At 39.2% G+C, this 26,465-nt stretch overlaps 1 protein-coding gene across 9 annotated transcripts in view; it reads right to left on the bottom strand.

Annotated features, from left to right (window-relative positions):
• Positions 1-26,465, bottom strand: part of r3hdm2 (R3H domain containing 2) — an 87,835-nt gene that overhangs the window by 37,152 nt on the left and 24,218 nt on the right. For all 9 annotated transcript variants that reach the window (XM_030134365.1, XM_030134370.1, XM_030134367.1 and 6 more), the window contains 6 exons: positions 8,187-8,343; positions 6,858-7,014; positions 6,522-6,744; positions 3,783-3,824; positions 1,357-1,443; positions 1,117-1,240 (listed from right to left, as the gene is read on the bottom strand). In XM_030134365.1, coding sequence (XP_029990225.1) covers positions 1,117-1,240; positions 1,357-1,443; positions 3,783-3,824; positions 6,522-6,680 — 412 coding nt within the window. In that variant the 5' untranslated portion in view covers positions 6,681-6,744; positions 6,858-7,014; positions 8,187-8,343. The remainder of the gene's footprint in view (positions 1-1,116; positions 1,241-1,356; positions 1,444-3,782; positions 3,825-6,521; positions 6,745-6,857; positions 7,015-8,186; positions 8,344-26,465) is intronic.

Below are 26,465 nucleotides of genomic sequence, written 5' to 3'. Positions count from 1 at the left end.
CATTAGTTGGTTGAACTTATTGATATATTGACAAGCAGCGATTTTCCTGAGAACCTGAATTTCTTTTTCAATAGGGTCCATAAGAATAAAAACTAAATATTGTTTATATACTTCATGAAAAAAGCATGTCATATTCCTTCATGATTAATTCATTGTACCATTGGATACAGTACAGGCAGTGACATTTATGGAGTAGAACTAAGTAAACTCTGCAGAGAAATTCAATAAAATAAATGGATCTAAAGAGGGGCAGTTTAGAAGAAATGGGCATTTCTGACGTTGCATCACTGGCTGACATGATGGACCAAGATTTCAGCGGAGATGCCCCCACCTGCTATTTTCCCGTGGCCAACGGGTGACCGCTGGACATATCTGTGGCCCGGATCAGGACCCTGAAGGATGTTTTCAACTTGTCTCACTGACCACATAGTCCAGATGACTGTGGAATACACAAACCTCCAGGGAAAACGCTCCGATCCAATACCGACCCTACATTTGTAAGTGTATTTAGGCGGGGGTGCACCACTCCCACAAACAGACGGGCTGGTCTGTGTTTTGCTCCACCATGTCTCTAAAGCGATTCTAATTCATCAACGCCATGATCCGGTTCGATGACCAGCTATCCCAGCTGCAGCGTCACAGCACGGACAAACCGGAGGCCTTCAGACAGGTGTGGACAGGTGACTCCCCAGTTATTCAACTTCAGTAATAAAGCCTAGTTTGAGCAGTGGCGCCCCCTACTGTCGACACCACAAATCCCGCCGTAGAAAAGGGCAATTAACCGACAATTAACAATTTAACCGAGCAAATTCTTATTGACAATTAATTGATAGTCGATTAATTGTTTACATCCCTACTGCAAATCATTTAAAATCACAGAGATGTTAATTCACACAGTGCCAAAATCATCACAGGACCTCTGTGTTCGCTGAAGTAGGGTAGGTCATTTGCACTGGAATTTCTACAGCACAAATAGACAACTTCCACAATTATTACAAATTACCAGAGGTCCACAGATTTTACTAGTCCTGTATGAATAAGGCTTAAGAGATTTCAAGTCCAGCCATTTGGTTTAGTTTGTGTAATGCAGAAGTTTATGAAACATCAGCATCTCACCACGTGACAACATCTTTCGTGGAGTCTTGTCCTTCTTTTCCTTTTCTTCATTTTCATACTCATCTTTTGAGGACTTCTCCTCTTCTTTGTCTGATGGACAGCTGATGTGAAGCTGGATGATATCCTGGAAAAACACAATCAACTACTATGAAAAATCAATTCTATTCTTAAATGTATTTACATTTAAGTATTAACTTTGGATTTTAATCAGCAAAGCAGCATTAGATGAAGCTACTGTACCGATTCTGGAGGTCCATCATTAGAAAATGGACCAGAGGACTCCTCACATACTGCAAGGCTCCGTACCAGCTTCAGTTTGGCATTAGACTGTAACAGAATTAAATATCCAAAATATCAACACATTATCTTTGCAACTATGTGGTTAAACCTGTATTTTTTAAACTACAAATACTGCTGTTACACAGTTTTATAGTATTATAGTATAGTAATAAAAGTAAAAGGAAATACAGATAAGCCCTTATCCTCTATAACACTCCAAACCATACAAAATAAACACATCAGCTAGGAACAGATTTTTAAAATTCCCTAGATATTACGGTATGTGGATCATCAAGTGAGTCTTTCATCTAATGTTTTCAATGAAAGAGAAGTTCCTTCTTTCTCTATTACTATATTTAAGTATTACATGAAAGTCTACAAATGCTCAGCATTTATTAAAACCGAAAACAAGCTCCAAAATGCATCTAAATCCCTTGTAAGAATGTAAAGCTTACACTAACCCTGGAAAAAGACTGATAAGAGCTCCCTGAGGAATGAAAAGGAGATGGCGTAAGACATGCACAACAAATTTTAAAACATCATCACTGATTAGGACCCTCTCCCCCTACAGATTATGTTCGACAACCTAAAGGGAAATGACAATGAGTGATCCATATCAAGAACGTAACCCTTTGTGATAATAATGATGACTAAGTACATGACACACAAGAAAAGCCCCTCGTTACTGTGAAAAGATACACCTTAACATTGCTGAAGTTGTATCAGTATCACCCCCTGTAATGTCTAGATGTACACATGCACAAGAAGAACTTACATGTCTAACATTACATTTTAAATTAGAAATGACAACACTCAATTCAGAAGAAAATCCTATTATTTATTCACAAAAGTCAGAGTGCAGCTTTCACCTGGTTAGGGGGATATGAAAAAAAAATCATATCACGGTATTTTTTTCAAATCAGATGATATCGATATGCATCACGATATAAATTAAATCACTATTTTTTGTCAAACTTAAATTTTGTGTTACTCAGAAGTTAGTTGTGAAGACATCAGAAGGTTATTTTTGATTTAAATATGACTTATTTTCTGTCAGAGGCTGAACATGATAGATGTGCTGAAGAACATTATACAACTGTTTAATCAAATAAGCAAACAATATATCCTTTGGTGACACACTATATAGACCCACTTAGAGATGTACCTCATATTACATTTTGTCTAATCTGTGTATGATATTTCCCCTATCTGAGGGGTGTAGTGTGTGCAGAAGGGGTTTGTGGGGGTATGAGATAAATCTGGTGCCATTTCACAGAGTAGAGACAAAGTTATTGAATTTGAAATATGTAGAAATCTTACGATTAGCACTTTGCAGATGGTCCCTAAACTAGCGCTTACTAATTGGCTCCACATTCGAGCCAGTGCCGTCTACTGATCATTAAGGACTATTTGTTTGGATGAAAACGGGGTTGTAGTTTCCTCTCTGTTACCAAAGCCACTTTGAGCAGTCATTTGTGTCTCAGTGATTATTGACCAATGATCTATTGAGCCGTGAAGTGCAAATCTGTGAATCTCTTGTCAACTTCACCGCGGTGAGTGTTTGCATTCTTCACATACGCTACAAGTATCTCTGTATTGTACTGAAAGGCCCAGAACCAAATGGTTCACACCATACTTTTCAGTAACACAGTCGCCCGAATTCTCGGTCACATTTTCTCCTGAGGGAACACTCATTATTTACCAAAGCAGCCCAAACACTAGCGTGTGTGCTGCAGCTGCTCTAACGCCGGTGCTGTGTGTGTCAGCCTAACTTGACATAGCTCTAGCGTGATAGGTTCGGTGCGGCACTACTTAATTATGATTGGCTGTTCTTTTCTCTGTGAAAACATAGCCAAATGAATTCTATCGAAATTGTATCACGCATGTCTCATATTTCTATCGAAGAAAAGTTATATCACAACATATTTCATTATCATTTTATTGCCCAGCCCCACACCTGGTAGTTTCTGGACAAAATACAAATACACAAGCCATTATGCCAATTCACACACCCAGTTTTAAAGTCATTTAACAATCAATCAATCAATAAATAAATAAATAAATATTTATTTATTTATTTTTGGCAAACCATTCTCAGGGGCTTGCTTATAGTCTTAGATGTGTTCTCCTCTTTCACACCCTCACTTAGGTCACTCTGTGACACTTACTTTTAACCCTGTAATGGGCATTAAGATTTTAAGCCAGCGATAATGAGAAGGTGGTCCACCTTCTTACAGTAATTGAGAGGATTAGAACGATAATAATGGACAATCACCTTACACAACGTCCTTGTTGGAGGTTATTTTAGGGAAAACGATTAGAACTTCTGGCGTCTTTTTAAAAGATGCATTTGTAAAACAAACAAACAAAAAACTAATGTTACTTACTTTGGCCCTTTTCCTTCCATGGCTGTGGTTAGGAGCTCGTTTCTGCAAGAGAAATTTGTCATGTGTCAATTCTTTTCTCTAATATGGAACTTTGAATAAATAAGTCCATTCTCCAACACAGTTACCAAGTCTTAGAGTTTTGGGTACACATCAAGAACTTTTTTTAACCATTTCCATTCCATTTTATCATGAATACTTTCACACAAAATGCAAAAATTACACTGTAAGAAAGCTGTATTTTATTTTGTAAGTATCAAGGTAAATTTCTCCGCCTGTTTCCTCGGCTTCTCTCTGCTGGACAGAATGTACCACTTATTGTTCAACTGAAAAGCCAGCATTATTTGAAATAGATGTAAGTTAAATATGATGTGTGGAACACCTGCATCATCTGCCTCATCTGCCTCTTATTTAATACACTTAACCATTGTATTTTATGATCCGTCAGATGAGTCCATAGGTAAAATTAAAATTAAATTTTAATTTCAATCCACAATGTGACTTAATGTGTCAGTACAGGATGTAGCAATAGCAAACATTTTTTAACACACACAAAAATTTGTTCGCACATTTTAAATACACAATTTAAATTACCAATACAACTTCAGATTGAGGAAAACTTTGTCACAGACATATGTCTATGGATGGGAATCAATAACAATTTAACGAATCCCATTACTTATCGATTCTCTTATTGATTCTCATTGGGTGAGGGAATAAAAGAGTACAAACAGGTTTGTTTGCATTAACTGTCTTCTATATTTCCATTTCTGCACAGAAAATATACAGTAAGCATAAATAATAATAAAAGATGATGCAGGCCTGGTTTGGGGGGGGGGGGGTCACACCATACGACCGTACAAAGAGAAACTTAACAAGCTTTACTAATTCCTCTTTGTCTTCTGCTGTTGTGCACTTCATTTTCCTTTTCCCTACCTTCAGAAACTTTTATTTGAGGGGGCAGGACGTTAGAACCAGGCCTGGATGACGCCCTGGTGTTTGCTTTGCCAGTAGATTCACAAGCATCGCTAAGTAGTGTATCAAACATGTGATATTCCTACAAATGAACTGCATGCTGTGTGGATAAATGTTGGAGTATATTGGAGGTACAACCCCCCTTTGAAGAAATGAAAGCTTTGCAAGTGTTACAAGTGGCCCTGGTGTCATCTTTTCGTGTGAAATATAGCCATACTTTGGAGCATTTCTGCCTCAACACCATGTTGGCTACGTTCTAAACCAAACCAATGCAGCCTAAGTGTAACATTGTCATACATGCACAACGAAAGCGGAATTGATAAGCAGAATCATTATGCAGGCAGGCAAACAATACCAAGGAATTGAGCTACTGGGAACCGGTTCTAAAAAAGAACTGGTTCTCGATTCCCATCCCTACATATGTCACACTTCTTTTACAAGTCATATGCATATATGTGTATTAGGACTGGGTAAAAAATTTGATCTGATTGATTTTAGATCGATTTCATTTTAATTTTGTGTAATCAATTAATAGTGGATGAGATCGATTTTTTCAGAGCAGGACCTCAAGTACCTGACTCGGGTACCGCCAATGCAGAGGCACGACTGGCTCTGTCTCGCAAGACCCTGGGGGGGACGGGGCGTCTCCATCTCACATGTGACAGTTCTGGGACCGTAGTGTGGAGGAACTGGACGCCCAGACTGTCTGGTTGGCGGAGTCTCTCTGAGGCAGCTCACCGAAGCCGGTCGTGCTCTGACAATCACAGATCGCTATCCCCCCACTTCGACCGACAATCTCCCCCCAGCTCCGACAGATTGTTTCCAGTGACTTTCTTGCAGCAAGGGTGCAACATGATTATGTTTTAGGGGTGCCAAAATTGGTATCGGCACCCCAGGGTGATAGTAATGCACCTTAACGCTAGAAGCCATAAAACAGAATAAAGATGACAAAGAAGTCCGTTCTGAGCCACTGTAGAAACATGGCAATGTTTCTGTCCCGTTCATTATTTAAAAGCAGATTCAGCTATTTGCAGCTGAAATTTCATATTTATTTCCTTTCTAATATCAATATTGATACCAGTATTGATGTGTTGCATGGCTGTGGTCAAATAATCAGGTTAGAGCTCAAAATTGTACTTTACATCACTAAATGAATTTGAATCAATCAATTAATACTGAATCGAATCGATATCGGATTGAATCGAATCGTTTCTAATCAATTCAGAACCTTATGAATCAAAATCAAATCGATTAAGGACAATGGCCATGATACCCAGCCCTAATGTGTATCCTTGGTCATAGCTCGACCAGCCAGCCTCTTCAGTCCTCAATATGCATTTTTGGAAAGTGAGACATCCTTTGAGATGGCCCACCAAGATTGATTTCTGGGTGATAATCAAGGAGGCTTGACAAGGAGTCAAGGCGGTGAAAAATCCTTATGTTTGACAGCATTACCATGGCTAGGCTACCATGTTTACAATGATTCTAACAGGCCTGTCTGGACTTAAAAGTATTCAGTTCATTCTCTTTAAACTGGAGATCTTTGTAATAAGTGTATGCTGCTGCAGTACAGACGTGATGTCAAACTTAAGACACATTCAGCACGTGAAGATCGTCAACAAGATGCTCCACTCTAAAGCTGAAGAACCTGATTGTGAGTAAAAATACTGTGATGTCATCTTTTGGCCAGTCACCCATTCCTACTACAGAGTATGTAAACACACTCTCCCATTCCTCCTAGTGCTCTTAATTAGCAGCTACTCTTACCTGTGCATCCTGTGGAGCACTTTCTTCAGACTCCAGGCCCTCTCCTGTAACTTCCTTGGTGCCCTGTGGTTGAGGGGAGGTCTTGCCTCGACTACAGGGCTCAATGAGTGGCCCACTCTCTCCCTCCTGCTGGATGTCTGCTGTCAGGCTCACTGACATCTTCTTAGGGGAGGGGGAGAGGGTGGGAAATGGGGAGGGGGTTGGGTAAAGAACCCAGGAGTGGCTGAAAGAAAAGTGGACAAAATGTGGAACTTGAATATTCTTGGATGTAAAGGTTGCAAACAAGAAAATCTACAAAGAATTGCAAAACATGAAACAATATAAGCAAGAATCTACCTGTAGGTGGTCTCAGATCAGTGCTGGTCTCTGTCCACAGTATGGACAGGAGCCACACACCGGAGGAAGAGGGGAACCCACTAAGGTAGTGTACTGGGCTGGACTGCAGCAGGGGGTGAAGCACAGTCCATAGCAAGCCTTAGCTTTGAAGGTGGGGCTGTGAGGAAAAAAAGGAAAGGGAAAATCTGCTAAAATCATTACCACACACACACAAACATATATATATGTATATGTATCTCATTTCGATGTTGGTAAACAGTGGTGACATATTTTGTGGGCAGGGCCTAACTGGTGGCAGAAAGTCACAGTTGTGGTATCAACAGTACATGGTAGCCGGTGTCAGGAACAAGAAAATCAGGACAGAAAAAGAGAGATGGAAGATACAGAGGCCTCTTCCAATCATTTTAATGGTCTGTCAATGAGAGATAAGGTGACCAAGGTGTAAGTAGACCATTAACAGCGGGGTGAGGTGGTTTCCTGATGCAGACTCACTATAGGCTCAGTGGGTCACAGAGCTGACGATATGGACCATGCTACAGCGGACGGACATCTGTTTATATCTGGTTGAAAACCCAGCGTTTACACAAAAAAAATGCAGAAGGCATAAAAACCGCTCTGTGCCTAGAACTTTGTGGTCATGTCCAGGATATTGAATACCGCGTGCTGCATTGGACATCTGAAGGGAAGGAACACCGTGGTAACTTGCGCAATTCACGGGAGAAAAACGCAACCATCGATAACGTTGAGCCTGTGTTTTTATTAGTGAACATCCTGTTTGACCCTTCAGTTTAAGAGCAAAAAGAACACATCACAGGTTGGAACAACAACCTGACAACCTACAGAACAGCAAGACATTTTTCCTCTTTTCCCTCTATTCTCTCCGATCTCTCCATTTACCACCATTGTGTTTTCTGCCATCAAACTGCGTGCGCAACTGTGGTGACGAAGACCGTGACGTCGACTCTGAAGTGGTATATATATATATATATATATATGTGTGTATATAATTTTTTTTTTTTAATAACCTATTTATATTTACACACACACATTGTAGGGAAATGTGAACCAAACAAGTAACTGGTTGTAAAAAAAAAAATACAAACTCAAGAACAGTAAGTTTAATAGCATTTTGGAAGCCAGAACTTTTGTTTTGTTTCAATCATGGACTCAAAAACAAAATCAAAATATACAGAGGATTAATCTTAACTGGATGGGAACAAATTCACTCCAAAAGATAACTTCAGCAAACAGTATTTCAGTATGAATCAGCATGCACATATAATACACCCCCCCCCTCCCCAAAACAAAACAAAAAGCAGCAATATTTACAGCAATCAGGTGTACTGAAGGGGCAGTAGTTAGCCAGTCAGACAAGGAGGAGGGGTGCACCAACAGGCCAAGCACCACCTCAGCCGTCCTCTGGGGCCTCTCTCCTCTCTCCCTCTGGCTCAGTGCAGCAGCATGGTCTGTTGTTCAGTCAGGAGCCCTGGACACCAAGAGCAGAAGAGGAAGACACGGATGACGTCATGTTTCACACACTGAGTGACTCATCGCTGCTGCTGCTGCTGATTCCAGGAGGGAGGGGGACAAAGCGGCTGAAAGCTCAGCACCAACCTGCACACAGCACTTATAAATGAGTACCTCAAGCCAGGCTTCCTCTGCAAAACACTGTTCATTATTAGCCTCCTTTGCCAGTTTTTGTACAGCTCTTTATGAATGGGAAATCTCTGTTGTAACTCCCAAAATTCAAACAAACAACAAATGCTGAATACCAGCTTTATTGTACTCTCATGTACATAAGTCAGTATTTTTTCTGACAAGCTGTCTTCATGATGTATAACCAATTAAAAGTGTGAAAAGGAGCTAGATTCAGTCACATGCAGGAGCATATCGGGCATTCTCCAACATGTCTAGCAGCTCAATGTGTGCAAAGTATTTAAGACATAAACTAATAAAGTAAATAAAAAAGTAAATTATCATACTGACAGGTCACAATGAGAATACGATGCAGGACAAGGAATGGGAATGAAGAACCACTTCCAGCTGAGCATTGACCAAATTGTCTGATCCATTCATATGCTTCCATGCTCATCAAATCCTTTTATTGATGCTGGTATGTTTCTCTGTCATTGCACATTGCAACCAATCATGCATTTGCGCTGCTGGAAAATTGTAATGAAATGGGGTTGAAGCAGGGAGGCACAAACAGTCCAAAATGTGGCTTTATTGACAAAGAAAGAAACTTGGTCAATGTTGTAATGTCTGTTAAAAGATTGTCTCAAGCAAAGTGGGATAAATCAGCAACATACTGAAACAGTCTATGCACTAATGTCACTACTTCCCAGCCAAATCCATCACAGAGGAGAAATATTCTCCAATAATAACATTAATGCCACATAGACTGGCTTAGCAGATATTTCCTACATGCACTAAGAAAACATAAATGAAAACAAAATGCTAAACAAAGAGACTCAGACATAACAAGAACAAATGTAGTGATGTTGAAAATACAACTGATAAATAAACACTGAAGAAACTACTGATAATGAAATTGATATATAAAATCTCGCAGGACAAGAACAGGGTGACAATTATCACTTTTCTGACCCATTTTCTGTAACCATTAAATTTCGGATGAGCATGAAACATAAAAAGTAGACACTTGATTTTCCCAATTTCAATCTTGATTCATTATGATAAATAGCATTATTGTTCTGATGCAAGTTTTCTAATTTACATGTTCAAAGCCATTTCCTCTACCTGAGAAAATGGCTTTGAACTGTTTCAAAATAAATGCTGACTACCGCGAAAGTAACCTTCACATCTTATGAGTGGGTCACGGTCACAGACAGAAAACACATAATAGCCTACATCCTGTAGTATCACAGGGCCAATGGCCAAGATTGGGGCTTGAAAGAAAGCTGCAAAAATAAAGTGTGTGTTCATGCAGTGTAGTCCAAGACAGGGCACAAGTGATCACAAATCGATTCAGGGTGGGATTACCAGCATGTACGCATGCAGTGTGTGCAGTTCGTACGAGTGTCTGTACCGTTGTGCTGTGCTGCAGGACAGATGAGATGAGTGAACAAACAAGGCAGGGATTCCCAGTGAGGGAAAGACCCAGGCAAAGCAACAGCAAAAGGCGTCATCAGCAGCAGCATCAGCAGCAGCATTACACCACATCATTGACCAGGACACCCACATGCCCCAACTGCACTCTGCTTATACAACAATGCACACAACCGAATACAGCCACACTGTCTCAGCAGATACAAATGCTTGACTCAGTCTCTTCGACATCATCTCCTCCTTTTGTCTTTTCACACATTTAAAGCACATTCTACATGAATGGAATGAATGGTTTGAGATTAGAAAGCAGAGATCGGGTTTCCTCCTCTGGTTCTGACTTTCTAGTGGGGAGGGTCCACAGGCCAAATTGTGAATCACAGGCGGAAATGGGGTGAACTGAATGAATACACCAGCTTTACCTTTTCTCTCCTCCTCCACCCAATGCTCTGCTATTTTCCCTCAGCTCTCTCCTCAACACTCCCCCTGCTTCCCTCGACACACACACATACACAGATCCACAGGGTTGCCAAGGAGATGGTAACGTCATTCTCAACTGCTGCCATTTGTGTTGAACGAGTACCAGTGAGAAGGGCAGGGAGAAGAATGATATTAAAAATAAATATGTGGATTGCAGTGTGCACAGACTGAGGGAAGGAAAAGACGGAAGATGAGAGAATGGAGGAGAAATAAACAGAAAAAGTGAGAGACCAGGATATGCTCATACTCATTCTAAATGCTTCCATTTTTATGCAATCTTATTCAGCTCATCGGATCTCAAGCAATAAACCTGTCCTCATTCAGAATAAATAAGAATGGGTTTTTTTAATGAATAGGGATGATTCATTAAAATCTGAGTCTGTTCATTCTTGTCACCTGAAAATTGGCATAGCAAGAAAGTTTAATGACTGCATCATCCTAAAGATTAAAAAGAAAATCTTGCAATTAAATGCTTACCATCACTAGCTAGTGAAAAGGTTGGGTTTTTGTTGATGCAAGCATAAACCTTCCTGTGACCAATTCACAACCAAACAGCAGCTCTGAGTAGCTCATAACCTGCAGCTATATGCAGAACGGAAACAGAAATTCAATTTGCAACTAGTAATGTTCCACTAATGTTGAGGGAAAGTAATGATGATGACAATGATCAGCTGTGTAACACTACTGTAGTACTGGAAAAAAAAAAAAAAAAACATCTCAGCCTCCTACCATCACTGCCACTGAGACTGCTTACACTATTGTAAGTATTATTAATTATATAGAGGCATTTTTCTTATTATTCGGCAGTAATAACATCTTAAGTGTGATTTGGAAGAAAAACAAAACTCCAACATGGCACAATACAGGCTGTACACTGCAGACTCAACAATTATACCAGCTGCACTGATCTCTCCCCCTTGTGTCCCAGTTCAGTCAGTGTGCCGATGTTGACATCTCTGCCAAGTGTCTACATCATCACATGTGAATGCACACATGCAGCAGGGCAACTGATTCACAAACCACTCGGGCCAGTAACATCACAGCAAAAGAGACTATCTAGGTCCTGCTAGGCTCAAGTTTTCTACAGGTTAAGGCTATTTAGATTCAAGACTTAGTAAATGCCACTCAATAAAATTTAACACGAAATACTAGGTGTCCATTAGCAGAGTGTCCAGAGTTTTGCATATCTCACACTGCATGCAGGATTCCTTCTGCTTTGATTGCCACAGTGAATTTGAAACGTTGTTTTGCACAGAATACACCACACCTCACATACATTTCCAGGTATGTTTTGCAGTCATGCTGCAAAAATCATGGCTAAAATTCCAATTTTCTCTGTATATGCATTTTTCCATGTCTTTACTAGCTAGCAGACAGTGTAAATGATAGTGTAATGTAAATTTATTGTAATGTCAGGAACAGAAATATTTGTAAAATTGTACTTCCCATGTGTTAGCATTTTTAAAAATCATTAAGAATAATTCAAGATATTGCAGTTAAGGCCTTATTTTCAGATTAATTAATGTGTTGCCTTTATTTAGAGAACCAATGATGGGAGTAAATGTAATACAGTATAACTTATCAAAGATAGTATCTCTTGTCATTCTTTTCAAACAACCAATGTGCATTTTTATTTTACAAAGTTTCTGTTAACTATGAGACAACATCATAGCTGCAGGTGCTACTACACATAAATATGAACATATTTCTACGCCCGCCTTCCGTTGGAAAAATAGAGAATTCTTCTGACACACAGGAAAAGAAAAGTACCATTCACATCAGATGTCATAATATAGTGCAGGGCACACTGACCCACTTCAACACACACATTACCAACCTTGCAGACTTTTTACATTGGCCCTCTTGATGACAGGCAACCAGCTGAGATACACAGATCACAAACTGCCTTGCCCACTGTGTCAGGTTACTGCCCCAAAGTCTGTCAATGGGTCCCATAGTGGGAAAGTGAGTGAGTGAGTAGGCCAGGGAGTGAAAGAGACTGATCTGCTTAGTGTGTGTGTGTGTGTGTGTGTGAGTGTGTGTGAGAGAGAGAGAGAGAGAGACAGAGAGAGAGACAGAGAGAGAGAGAGAGAGAGAGAGGAGAGAGAGAGAGAGAGAGAGAGAGAGAGAGAGAGAGAGAGAGAGAGAGAGAGAGAGAGAGAGAGAGAGAGAGAGAGAGAGAGAGAGAGAGAGACCCCTTCAGACAGTAGGCGAGGCTGACTAAATATTTTGTGCAGGTATGAGCTCACTGTCAAATTTAGCTACTCCAGGTCAAGCTGGGTCAGGGTCTCAGCAATAGTTGGCAGCAGGGCCAGCTAGACTCGTGAAAGAAATTATATTGAATGAAAACTGTTTACAGTAATGAATTTGTCTTAAGTATTTCTTATAACTAAATAAAATATATTACCAGTTCATCTCTGATTAAAAGACAGAGGCCCCAAAGGTCAGATGAAAACTTTTTGCTAAATGGTAATTAATATTTCAGTTTTTTGTTTTGTTTTGTTTTTAAACTAAATAAATTAACAGAGGATGTGCAAGGATGTTACTTTTCCACTGGGATACACCACCTAATTCTGGACTGAGGGGCAAAACATGACATAACACAGCTGCATTTAATAGAGAATCTGTAAACTCTCAAGTAAAACAAACAAATCTCTCAAAATTGTGGTCTAAGGAAACTGACATGTGGGCCAGTATCAGCATTTCTGGGCAAATACATTTGATTTGCTACCATTCACAGAGTCCTTGAGCCCACTCCAATTAGGATATGTTTTATCAAAGGTTAAAGGTGATCACTAAAAACAAGTTTGTATTGGTATGCAGTAACCCCACCCTTAATGGGGACAAGTGCATCTAAACCTTGCTGGCAAAATACACCCCTAACACATCTAAGCCACTGGATCCCCTGACTGTCAGGGTCCTGCATTTAAGCCTGCACCAATTTTATGTACACCACTCATACTCGTCCACTGGTGGATAATATGGTGAATGATGACTTATTTGACCATATCATTTTTGTCCACATTTCTGCAGACCAGTGCTGATACTTTTTGTGCCATCAGACTGTTAACAACATCTTTGTAAGGACGTGTTTACACACAACAACCTTGCAGTAATATTACTCTGTATGCTATTGTTGATGGACTGTTCTTCCTGACATTCTGACCCAGAGGTCGCATCAACCGAAAATATACCGTCACTGACAAATTTTTTTTTTTTTTTTTTTAAAGATGATGGAAAATTGTGAAGGCTGTCCATCATTTTGACAGATTAAAATACTGAGGGTAATCTACCAAAGAAAGTTTTCACACAACACTATGAACAGAACCTGCTTGCAGGATCGCTGGTCTGTCTGGCTCTTAACAAGGCATCAAACAGTCCATATCAGCATCCTACCTTTGTATAACTCGACAGCGCCACTGTTCACCTCTATGCTGAATACAACACTGCAGAGTCCTGAACCATGTTGGGTACCGGTCGGGTGGTTGATCCACAGCCAGTTTGCTTTATTTTGAAGTGAACCTCACCTCCGTTTACGTCCGGCCAAAGACGGCATTGAGCAGCACATATTAGAGATTTATTGATGGCGTATATTTTAGCCAAAAATAAAGTCCTTAAAAGTGAGTTGCACAGTGTGTTTAATCACGGGTTGGGTCAGGTTGCGGGTCTAATGTACATGGGTACAGGCAGGTGCAGTTTTGAACATCATTACTTCTTTCAAATGACTCACCGTTAGTTCACCTGTAGTAGACCTCCTGTCCAGTTGATGGCCAGTGTGCATATTAATCAGTCATCGCCAAGTCTTGTCTCGTTTAGCTGACTTTAGCCAAAATTATATGCTACTTTGCTAGTGCAAAATGTCAAGACAGCCGAGTCTCCTTAGTTATTTTAAAAAGCCAAGTAAATGTGATGGCATTGATAAATGTGGTGAAAAAAGAGGGACTGATGCGGTGGAGGATGAAGGACAAGTAAGTAATACTGATAATGTTTATCAGCCAGCAGAAACTACAGTTACTGCATCATTGAGATATTTTTGAACATTAAATACAACTAAATATGTCTCATTAAAAATTTTATTTGAAATGCTGGATAATAATGTATTATGACGGAATTTTTACAACCCTCTCCATCAAAATGACACACAATAAAAATGTCTAACGCAACCTTTGTTCTGACCATGTCCTGTATTGACATTTTCAGTCATCTGAAGAAGAGTTTCTACTGTTTTTCTTTGAATATTACATTATATTATGAAATTTGCACAGTCAACCTTGCTTTAAGACACCATTTCCCTAAGCATTTAGCTAAAGAGCTATATGCAGACATCACTGTTTTAGTGATTCAGTCATTGTGAATGAGGCTCCTGCCATCTGTAACCCAACAACAAACTCACTTTCAAAAATAACTTAAATTTCTTCCTCTTGTCATCTTGCTCCAAAGTCAGAAGGAACTAGTACTGATCTCTATTTTTATACCCCACTGAGCTTCATCAGATAGTTATTTCACAGTTGTATCATGTAGTACACCTGTATGGAAGCATTTGCATTGTTAAGTTTTCCACATTCATTTGTTAAGGTTTTTTCTTTGACATTAACTTGTAGATTTTAAATTAAGTATAGTGGAAAATCCTTCTTGAGGTCCTTCATAACTTATCCATCCAAGGCATAGGATTTAACCATCCAGTGGGGAAAAAATGTTGTTTAATTTTTAATATTTGGGCAACATACAAGACTTAATGGGGCAACATCCACCGTCATAGTAATGAGAAAATTGTTATTTAAAAACCTAAGACATGACAGCCAGCATTCAATCTAGACAGAACAGGCACTGTGCATTTGTGGATAATAAGTGAAAGATGCTACTATTATTTTTTTTATTATCATTCATTCATTGCATTACTTGAGATTTCATAATGGAGATGCATGCATATCAGACATGTCCCACTTTCTCTGCAAAGGCTGAATGAAAAATGAAGGTGAATGAAAGCAGTGAATGCTGCAAACAGGCGTGAGCAGGCGCTGTACAAACCCACAGACAGCAGTGGGAGAGACATACACAGGCAGGTCGACCCAATTCAGCTCCTCTGTATTCAGCCGTGCACCTCGCCCATGTGACGTCAGAGAGAACCCATTTCAAAAAGACAGCAAGGTTATATCTTCACAGAGTGGAGGCTGATGTTTGTGTATTAATGGCAGAGAGTGTTCAAGCTTGCTGCCTGCTCATATTATACATCAGCAGAGCGTGCAGTGTGTGCGTTCCAGTATTTGTCTGTGTCAGAGAGGATTCCCCTCGTCAGTTGCACAATCTCAAACGGGGGGGGGGGTTGGGGCTGAGCGAAGACTAGAGGCTGTACAGGAACAGCCCAGCAGCAGACACATTAAAACAGACTCCTTTTAAAACTGTATGGTGGCAGCACACATGCATTACATGCACTTCTTTATAAGATAAGAAATGCAAAAGTGACTAAAGAGGTTGTCAGAAAGAGTAGAGCAACTACGGTACAAAAAGAAAATCATCCCAAGGTCACACCAAGGTGAAATATGAGGGGGACATGAATGAAGCGGAAGACAGGATTTCTCTTCTTCGATCTACGTCTTTCTCTGTCCTTCTCCCTGCCACCCCCTCTCTTGTTTCTTTCAATGCAGTGAGGATACCCCTTCTTGCCTTCCGCCCCCTCCGCGTCAACCCCTCCCATCCTATCTCTCTCTATATATCCACCCACTGCTAAGTGTTATCTCCTCGTCTCTCTTGCTCTCTTTTCTTCCTCTTTTAATGTGTCTTCTTAAATTGTCAGGCCTGTTGCTGACGCCATCCTCCTCCACTCAGCCAGCCCACTCAGTCCTGTGGGACGAGCTATGAGTCATTCTCTCCCTCCTTCCCTCCCTCCCTAGTTACCTACCTACCTACCTTTCAGTAGTTCTCTCCAAGTCGCTTTCGGTCTGCTGCTTTAACTAGTTAGATACAAAGTATAGATCTCTTCCATGGATGGGGAACTATAATGAACACATATGGGGGGGTTCAGTCAAAAGAATATAAATTTAAGGATAAAGTCGTGGGTGATGGAGAGAAAAGAGATACTGGCCGAGTTAACAGGGGATCCTGATCTTGCATGCATTAGTAATAAGGCAGCAGTGCTGGAATGTGGGTGAAAGAAGTGGAATTCCATGTGGGCCAAAATTAAAACAAGATGAAATGATCACAAATAACTAACGGTGAAAAATCATGACCCAAGAAAATTTAGCATTATTAATTCATGAAATGAAAACTTAACTCAAAAGACCCTCTTTCAAAAAGGTATGTATACAGTGTTTTATGGTTTTCAAAATCCAGAGATGAAGACAAAAGATGATAAAAATGATAAAAATGCAGACGCTATATCTTTCAAAAAGGGTTTCTGCAGGTTTGAACAAATTAAATGTTTGACTTTAATGACATTTTCAAGACCCTTACGAATGCAACAAAAATTGTATTTCACATCCATGAGGATGGATTTTGTTGATATTCCCAATAGGAAAACATTACAAATTTCGGAGATGGCAGTCATTTGCTAGTGGCCTTTAGCAGCAGCTTTATGTTTTGTCCAACCCCCCATGTGATTCTAATGCCTCCACACCAAAGCTTCAGAACTTAAGTATTTTCTTGCACAAAGTAAAGCAGGATTCAATGCAAACAGGCTTCAAACAAGCAACAAATCCAGTCAAACAACTGTCAAAATTGTATTTGAAGCATTTTAAGGCCTAATATTGAGAGTAAAAGATTTTGGATTTTTAAGGCCCCAAAGATGCCCTGTCAAATGATGCACATTTTCAACTGTAATCCAGTTGAATTTCTGTTCAAGATGGAAAAATGAGAAAAGAGAAAAAAGTGAAGCAGTTGCTAATAACTGCAATACTGTAAAATCTACGTGTTATGTGTACTGTGTACTGGTTGAACTCTTGTTCCAACCCACTTCATAAGTATAAGGCATAATGTCTCTCTGATTTTGAGATTAAAATCTTGAAAATTGAAAAATAATCACATAGGAGCTTTAACTGATGAGAAATATTTTAATTAATCAAATCTTAATTTAAAAAAAGAAAAAGTAGATCCGCAAACTTCTAAACAGCCAATAGGCTATCTATGAATACAGACAGACTTGTGGGCTGTAGACAGGAAAATTAACACACAACATCTCTCAAATTCAGCTCTAAAATCATCTGACCTGTCAAACACAACTCAAAATACCGCCAGTCATTGTATTTGTACAACTGATTTGTGGTTCTGTCTGCTCAACCAGAGTTACAGATGTAGAATGAGTAACTGTCAAAATGAATGGATGGCTGCTCCTACACTCATCATGAACCCTATGTACTTAATCAGTCTTTTACTGTGAGTTGGGGAGAGCAGTAGAGAAGAGCGAGAGGTAACAGAGGGAGAAAAAAGAAGAAAGAAAGATAGGAGAGCAAGGAGCAGCTAGTGAGACAGGAAGAGAGGAAAAAGTTCTCAATGATGAAACAATCTGTGCTGTTAAATGATTGGTTCAGACCTCCACCAATGGGAGGACCAGCTCCATGGCAACAGGCTCTGTCACCAAGAGAAAAGCAGCTATATCCCTCTACACCCCCATATTTTCTTTTTCCCTTTCCTTCTCCTGACCCCAACCCCATTCCCCAGTTATAAGAACCGGTGTGTTTATCAGTGCATGCTCAGAAATTAAAAAAAAAAAAAAAAAAAAAAAAAAAAAAAAAAGGGACATAGCGGCTTTATGCATTGCTTAGAGTCTGAACACTACAGCCAAATCACACAGACACAACAAACATACACACATGTGACCAAACTAGACTTGCAGATGTACACTCAGGCACTCAGACTTAATGGGGCTTACGTAGTGATCAGAATGTAACTCATTCATACAGTTATTTACTGTAAATCTGCAGACTGGCGATGACACCCCTCACACAGTCTGACTCCAGACAGGTCTGTACTACTCTTCTCTAACTACTCAACCCTAATGAGAGAGATGGCTAAATACATGGTCCAGAGGAACCTTGAACGCAACCGATTGAGCTCTCAGACACAAGAAGAGACCTCCAGAATAAGGGAGCTGGATAAAACATTTAGAAAATACTTAATGTTAAGTGAACTCAACAAGGGTATCATTGAAAGTACTAACAGAACTTCACTTGCTGTAACTAGTTTTGCAGTCTAAAGCTAGTTGATATATACACAGTGTTAAATCCACAGATAAAATAAAAACAAGGATGTAGCAACCATGATGTAACTCCATCATTTCAACATTTGAAATGAAGCCTCAAGTTTGCCTCCGTGGCTTTGTAGTACCAAAAAACTTTAACCTCCTGAAGCTGATGATGTAAATAGCTTAAGAGTGAACCATCTTGCTTCCTTCTGATCCAGGTTGCACCGCATTAGCTTCATCCAACTATTTTAAAATAAATGAATGAAGACAAATAATTACAGATGATTACATAATAACAGCAACAGGCTTAAACAACCATGTTGCAGACCAGCAAAACACTGCCAAGTAAATTCAGCTACTTGCAAAAAGTTAACACACAGATATGTTTGGTAACATTAAGGTCAGTTCCCTGTAATGTCCATAAACACCTCTGTCAACACCTACATAGCAGACTTCAAAGCCTTCTACTATCCCCAATATAATATTAACGAAACAAACATTTACAAACCAACAGTTCACCTACAAGAAGATCCCAATAAAACAAATCATACACTATCAGTCAAAAAAAACTAACAAATGTGAGGTAGATTAAATGTGCAACAATTTGTCTCCTTGAGCAATGTAACCTTATACAGGCTGGTGGATAGGATATTACATTCTAAAAATCAAGATAGAATTTTAGCAATTAAGTAACAATTCCAGTCAAATTAACTATAGTTATTTAACATGCCAATGATTTTGAGGATTAATAAAGTCATTTATTATTTAGACTGTAACATACCTGTAAGAAAAAAAACATAACTTCCCACAGACTGTGATTATGCATTAAAATTGGTTATACAAATACTAGGTTTTCATATTAATTGATAGACTAATCACTGTGTTACTTATCAATACCCTGGCCAATCAGAGCAGAGCACAAATATCTAGATCACGGATTGGGCTCTTCTGCTATACTTTGCCCCACCAGTAAGGTCTGGGAGTCAAGCCCTGAGAAATGGACCACTGATAATTCCAAGAGCAAAAATAAAAAAACAATAATAATACACAATGTTATTACTGCCCTCTCAGTGAACTATTTAAGGCAGTCTCTAAGCATTTCTCTAACTTTCTGTTTGTTTAGATCTTTGATTAGGTAGTTTCCTCAATTTTAAAGCTTCTCTCTTGGCTCCAGGTAATGTAAAATTATAACACTATTTACCCTCAAAACATTTCACAATCACTCGACATCCAACTTCCTCCAGGCTCTAGGTTTAGACCTATGTTCTAAATCTCCAAAGGCACTGCTTGATCACACCTCTGGATTCTTTCTAGATTTTAATGAAGGTTTACTATGGAAGTAGGAGTCTTTTAAGCTGGGAGCTGATCAGTTTTTGACCTTAGTCAACTCCATTACTAAGCTAATGACATTCACATTAGACCAATTTCTTTGTGGAGGACTCAAAAGTCCTTGAGCTCGGGTTCCTCTGAATTCACTGTGTCCTTTTTGGAGTTGCTTGACACAAGACACAACTTGAGATCACAAGTGATATGCCATAGATTTGGCCTGTTTCAGAAATGTAACACCTTTATTATGCCACACTGCAAACACAATCATTTTTGGTCCAATATAAGCCACAGCAAAACTAAAAAGCTACATTAATAATTATAATAGTTATAATAATAGCTACTGGGAGGTGTGAACACAGCACACTTGATCTTTTGTATACACTGCACATATAGCAGCCAGCATCCATCTGGCAGTAAAATATTTTCAAGCAACCAGTTTCCACAAAAAGTTACATAAAACTTCACTTTGTCACAAAAGTCAATATAAATGGTCATGGGATGAGTCAGTGTGTTTCATTAAATAAGTAATCCTGTGTTCCAAGCAAAAGCCATATACTGAATCAATGTGGGAGCCTCTGCTCCTATATCTAGGATGTGTTCAAATGATAAGCAATGTCCTCTATGATGTGCACAAACACCTCTATTTGCCAGTCACTCTTAATGACAGTTCACTAGGCTTCAACACCAATGACAGTGGCTTGAATGCTGCCTGCAAGCAAGCAAGCCTGACCCCAAAGACAGGCATCACGCCAGTCAAATAGCCAGCCTGTCTCAGTTGGGCCACCACAAAGTGTGGTCTCTTACAATGTGGCTTGTGAAAGTCAGCACAGAGGTAATGTGCCAGACTTTTGGACACCCATCCAGCCAATCAACACTAAGTTTGGTCCAGCATCCAATATCCTCCATACTGTTCAGTGTTTGCTTCCTTCTTCCAAACTGGCAAAAAATAAAGGATATATGAATTCTTGACACCCGTGGACCCAATATACACAGGGTCACAGTCTGCAAATTTAACACAGACCATTATAAGAAAGCTATGTATTTCACAATTATATAAACACCACAGCTCTATCACACACACATACATATATATATATATACATACAGTGGGGCAAAAAAGTATTTAGTCAGCCACTGATTTTGCAAGTTCTCCTACATAGAAAGATGAGAGAGGTCTGTAATTTTCATCACAGGTACACTTCAACTATGAGAGACAAAATGAGAAAAAAAATCCAGGAAATCACATTGTAGGATTTTTAAAGAATTTATTTGTAAATTGTGGTGGAAAATAAGTATTTGGTCACCCACAAACAAGCAAGATTTCTGGCTCTCACAGACCTGTAACTTCTTCTTTAAAGGTGACCATACACTGCGATTTTAGAGACGATTTCTCACTCGTGTGACTATTTCTGGGATTGGGCCAGATGTGCCTCTAATCGTGTGTCATGCTTCGTGCAGTGTACATGGGGTAAGGAGAAGCGATTAACACTTCACGACCACCTCACAACCAGCAATCGTGTGTTCGCAAGGAAAACGGAGCTGTGTAAAATACTGCTCGCTCCTTGTGAGGGTATAGCACTGTCAAAGCAGTGCCATGAGCCGATGTGCCTCAAATTCTCACACTGTGCATGCGCGAATACAATAATAGCCAGCTACTGTAAGCTAATTCTAAGCTTATAGTAGCTGGCTATTGACCTAGTGCAATTTAGCTGTTGCAGCTTACCTCTAGTTCCCGCTGTAGGATTGACAGCCTATACTGTCCACGTCTGGCCAACCAATTCCTGCACCAAACACGTTGTCGTCTTTTCTTCTTTTTTGATTCCCCACAGATAATGGCACATATTGCCAAGCAGCTCGTTGGTTTTTGTTTAGCACTACCATTTCATGACTCACGCCAATACACAACCGTCTATGCATTTCCAGATTCCTTGGTATTTTAACGTTGTATTTCCAGATACAACACTTGAACGTGTCATGCATCCTGTGGTGTATGGTCCTACAGTGTGAGCAGTCAGGTCGCATACAAGCATCGGTCCATACAGTGTGAGAACATGAATTGCGAGCCTGACTTTACGATTGGTTTGCACAGTTTGAGATGGAGCTGCGTGCAACGATCAAAATAATCGCACAGTGTATGGCGGCCTTAAGAAGCTCTAACTGTCTTCCACTTGTTACCTGTATTAATAGCACCTGTTTGAACTCGTTATCTGTATAAAAGACACCTGTCCACAGCCTCAAACAGTCAGACTCCAAACTCAACCATGGCCAAGACCAAAGAGCTGTTGAAGGACACCAGGAAGAAAATTGCAGACCTGCACCAGGCTGGGAAGAGTGAATCTACAATAGGCAAGCAGGTTGGTGTGAATAAATCAACTGTGGGAGCAATTGTAAGAAAATGGAAGACATACAAGACCATTGATAATCTCCCTCGATCTGGGGTCTCACGCAAGATCTCATCCTGTGGGGTCAAAATGATCATGAGAAAGGTGAGCAAAAATCCCAGAACTACACAGAGGGACCTGATGAATGACCTGCAGAGAGCTGGGACCAAAGTAACAAAGGCTACCATCAGTAACACGCTACGCCCAGAGGGACTCAAATCCTGCAGCGCCAGGCATGTCCCCCTGCTTAAGCCAGTACATGTCCAGGCATGTCTGAAGTTTGCCAGAGAGCATTTGGATGATCCAGAAGAGGATTGGGAGAATATCATGTAATCAGATGAAACCAAAATAGAACTTTTTGATAAAAACTCAACTCGTCATGTTTGGAGGAAGAAGAATGCTGAGTTGCATCCCAAGAACACCATACCTACTGTGAAGCATAGGGGTGGAAACCTCATGCTTTGGGGCTGTCTTTCTGCAAAGGGGACAGGACAACTGATCCGTGTTAAGAGAAGAATGAACGGGGCCATGTATCGTGATATTTTAAGCCAAAACCTCCTTCCATCAGTGAGAGCATTAAAGATGGAATGTGGCAGGGTCTTCCAGTATGACAATGATCCCAAACACACTACTGGGACAATGAAGGAGTGGCTCCGTAAAAAGCATTTCAAGGTCCTGGAGTGGCCTAGCTGGTCTCCAGACCTCAACCCCATAGAAAATTTGTGGAGGGAGTTGAAAGTTCATGTTGCCCAGCGACAGCCCCAAAACACCACTGCTCTAGAGGAGATCTGCATGGAGGAATGGGCCAAAATACCAGCTACAGTGTGTGCAAATCTGGTGAAGACTTACAGGAAACGTTTGACCTCTGTCATAGCCAACAAAGGTTATGTTACAAAGTATTGAGCTGAACTTTGGTTATTGACCAAATACATATTTTCCACCATAATTTACAAATACATTCTTTAAAAATCCTACAATGTGATTTCCTTGATTTTTTTTCTCATTTTGTCCCTCATAGTTGAAGTGTACCTCTGATGAAAATTACAGACCTCTCTCATCTTTCTAAGTAGGAGAACTTGCAAAATTAGTGGCAGACGAAATACTTTTTTGCCCTACTATGTGTGTGTGTGTGTGTGTGTGTGTATATATATATATATATATATACACACACACATATATATACATATACATATACACACACACACACACACACACACATATGTGGGCCATTCCACCACCGAATGGGTACCATTTCTGTCCCCAGAACATTATATGTATAAATGTGCATGAAAATCAACTCTAAAATACATTTTACTATTAAGCAAAGTGTCCTGCACATTGATCTAATTACAAATTTCAAATATTTATTTGAAAACATTAATAAAAACTACCTAGAACACTGAAAAATAGCATTTGTTCCCTGTCCCCATTCTCTAATGCTACACTTTACCATGAAATATAATGATTAAAATACTTCAGAAATGTTTTTTTTTTTTTTTTTTGCATTGTTGTGTGACTCCATATTCCATCTATGCTTTAAATACATTTTTTCATGAGAAATCCATAATGTTTTTGTGAAAATATGCATTTTAGTCATGTCCCTGGGTTCTCACTCAGTCCTGTTGCCCTAACACATTCTCCCCTCTGAAAAATTTGGAGTATTCCACAAGTCCCATGTTCAGCAGGAAGTTACATCAGCTGGATTTTCTGAAGGCCATGGGAAGATTAAAACTAAGTTCTTTCATTTTCTTTTCTATATATTTGATGATATTGTGACTGTGACTGCGAAGGTTAATCTCAACGCTCAGTCCTGTTACCAAAATTATTTCTTAGATGTTATTTGTTTATCTTAAAAATAGATATTTTTTGCAAATCACAAGAATGTGCTCAGTGTCATCATGCTATTACCATGAATGCCATGTGGCTGTATTTCATGAACTTGCAAATTCTGTGCTAAAAACTCATTCCTGTTACTTTCAGTCCAGTTACTCAAATAAAGAGTAACAGGACTGAGTAACAGTAACGGGAGTGAGTAGCATCCTCTGGTTTATTGATTTATTAGTGAATTTTACTCAATATAACACTATTCACTTGATTTTAAAGTTTTACAGTTGAAATTATTATATTCCTTTGGCTAGTTATGTTATAGTATATAGAGTAATCTGCACGTGTCTGTGCAACCTCGAAATATTAATTAATTCGCATAAAATTTGGACTGAAGTAATTTGGCCAGATATGGAACCAAATGCAGGGTTCTAATCCAGAGAATCTGAAAAAACATTTTTTTGGACCACTCTAACACACACACACTCTCATTCCTGCTACCCAATGCTCATTCCTGTTACTAAATAACTTTTTTCTAAAAAATAAAGATAAACCACTGGATTTTTTCCAATTATGTGTGGTCCATTCTTTGTCCAAGTATTTAAAGAACTGCACCATAAAAATTTAGATAAATTTGAGGTTTGGGTCTCCTTTAAAATAAAAAAATGACTTTGCAGTTTTAAGAAAATTACACATTGCGTGCATATATAGTGATTTTTTTAGTCACAAATATTAATTATTTTAACATGTAACCAACCATTTCTTTAAAATAAACACTTTGTTGAGAGGAAAACAAAGGAATTAGTTGACAAGCTTTTAAGTGTGCTTTTTAAATGTCGCATGAGTTTTGGTAACAGGACTGAGAAAAATGCAATCATGTTCTGCTTAAAAACCTTGTAAAAAATGAAATAAAGTTGTCTGAGATGGACCAATACACATTTTGAACAGTTAAATATGTGTGTTATTAGATTCAGTGTTGAAAAAAGATAAAAAATGAAGTTTAATTTGGATGAGTTATAACAAGCAAATGGCACCCATTCAGTGGAATGGCCCATATATATACACTGAACAAAAATATAAACACACCACTTTTGTTTTTGCTCCCATTTTTCATGAGCTGAACTCAAAGATCTAAAACTTTTTCTATGTACACAAAAGGTCTATTTCTCTCAAATATTGTTCATAAATTTGTCTAAATCTGTGTTAGTGAGCACTTCTCCTTTGTCCTTTTGGTGAGATAATCCATCCACCTCACAGGTGTGGCATATCAAGATGCTGATTAGACAGCAGGATTATTGCACAGGTGTGACTTAGGCTGGCCACAATAAAAGGCCACTCTAAAATGTGCAGTTTTACTGTATTGGGTGGTCCAGGGGGGTCAGAAAACCAGTCAGTATTTGGTGTGACCACCATTTTCCTCGCACAGTCTTCTTCATGAATTCTCTGAAACAGCTTTGGAGATGGCTTATGGCAGAGAAATGAACATTCAATTCACAGGCAGAAGCTCTGGTGGAGATTCCTGAAGTCAGCATGCCAATTGCATATTCCCTCAAAACTTGTGACATCTGTGGTATTGTGCTGTGTGATAAAACTGCACATTTTAGAGTGGCCTTTTATTGTGGCCAGCCTAAGGCACACCTGTGCAAAAATCCTGCTGTCTAATCAGCATCTTGATATGCCACACCTGTGAGGTGGATGGATTATCTCAGCAAAGAAGAAGTGTTCACTAACACAAATTTAGACAGATTTGTGAACAATATTTGAGAGAAATAAACCTTTTGTGTACACAGAAAAAGTTTTAGATCTTTGAGTTCAGCTCATGAAAAATGGGAGCAAAAACAAAAGTGGTGCGTTTATATTTTTGTTCAGTATATATATATATATATATATATATATACATACAGGGTAGGGAAGCAAAATTTACAATATTTTGAGGCAGGGATTGAAAGACAGTGTATGACCAATTAGTTTATTGAAAGTCATGAGAATTTATTTGCCACCAAGAAAATTTCCATAATAGAAAATGTTTTTATTCTATGTGTCCTCCTCCTTTCTCAATAACTGCCTTCAAACGTTTCCTGAAACTTGCGCAAGTGTTCCTCAAATATTCGGGTGACAACTTCTCCCAATCTTCTTTTATAGTATCTTACAGACTTTCTGGTAATAGTTTTGCTCATAGTCATTCTCTTCTTTACATTATAAACAGTCTTTATGGTCACTCCAACTATTTTTGAAATCTCCTTAGGTGTGACGAGTGCATTCAGCAAATCACACACTCTTTGACATTTGCTTTCCTGACAACTCATATGGGCAAAAGTTTCTGAAAAGGTATGGATAATAGTGTTAGGTATG

Source organism: Sphaeramia orbicularis, chromosome 5 (assembly GCF_902148855.1).
Source record: "Sphaeramia orbicularis chromosome 5, fSphaOr1.1, whole genome shotgun sequence".
Classification (NCBI taxonomy): Eukaryota; Metazoa; Chordata; class Actinopteri; order Kurtiformes; family Apogonidae; genus Sphaeramia; species Sphaeramia orbicularis.
Note: the sequence above shows the minus strand (reverse complement) of the source record. Positions and strands in the feature narration are given on the sequence as shown.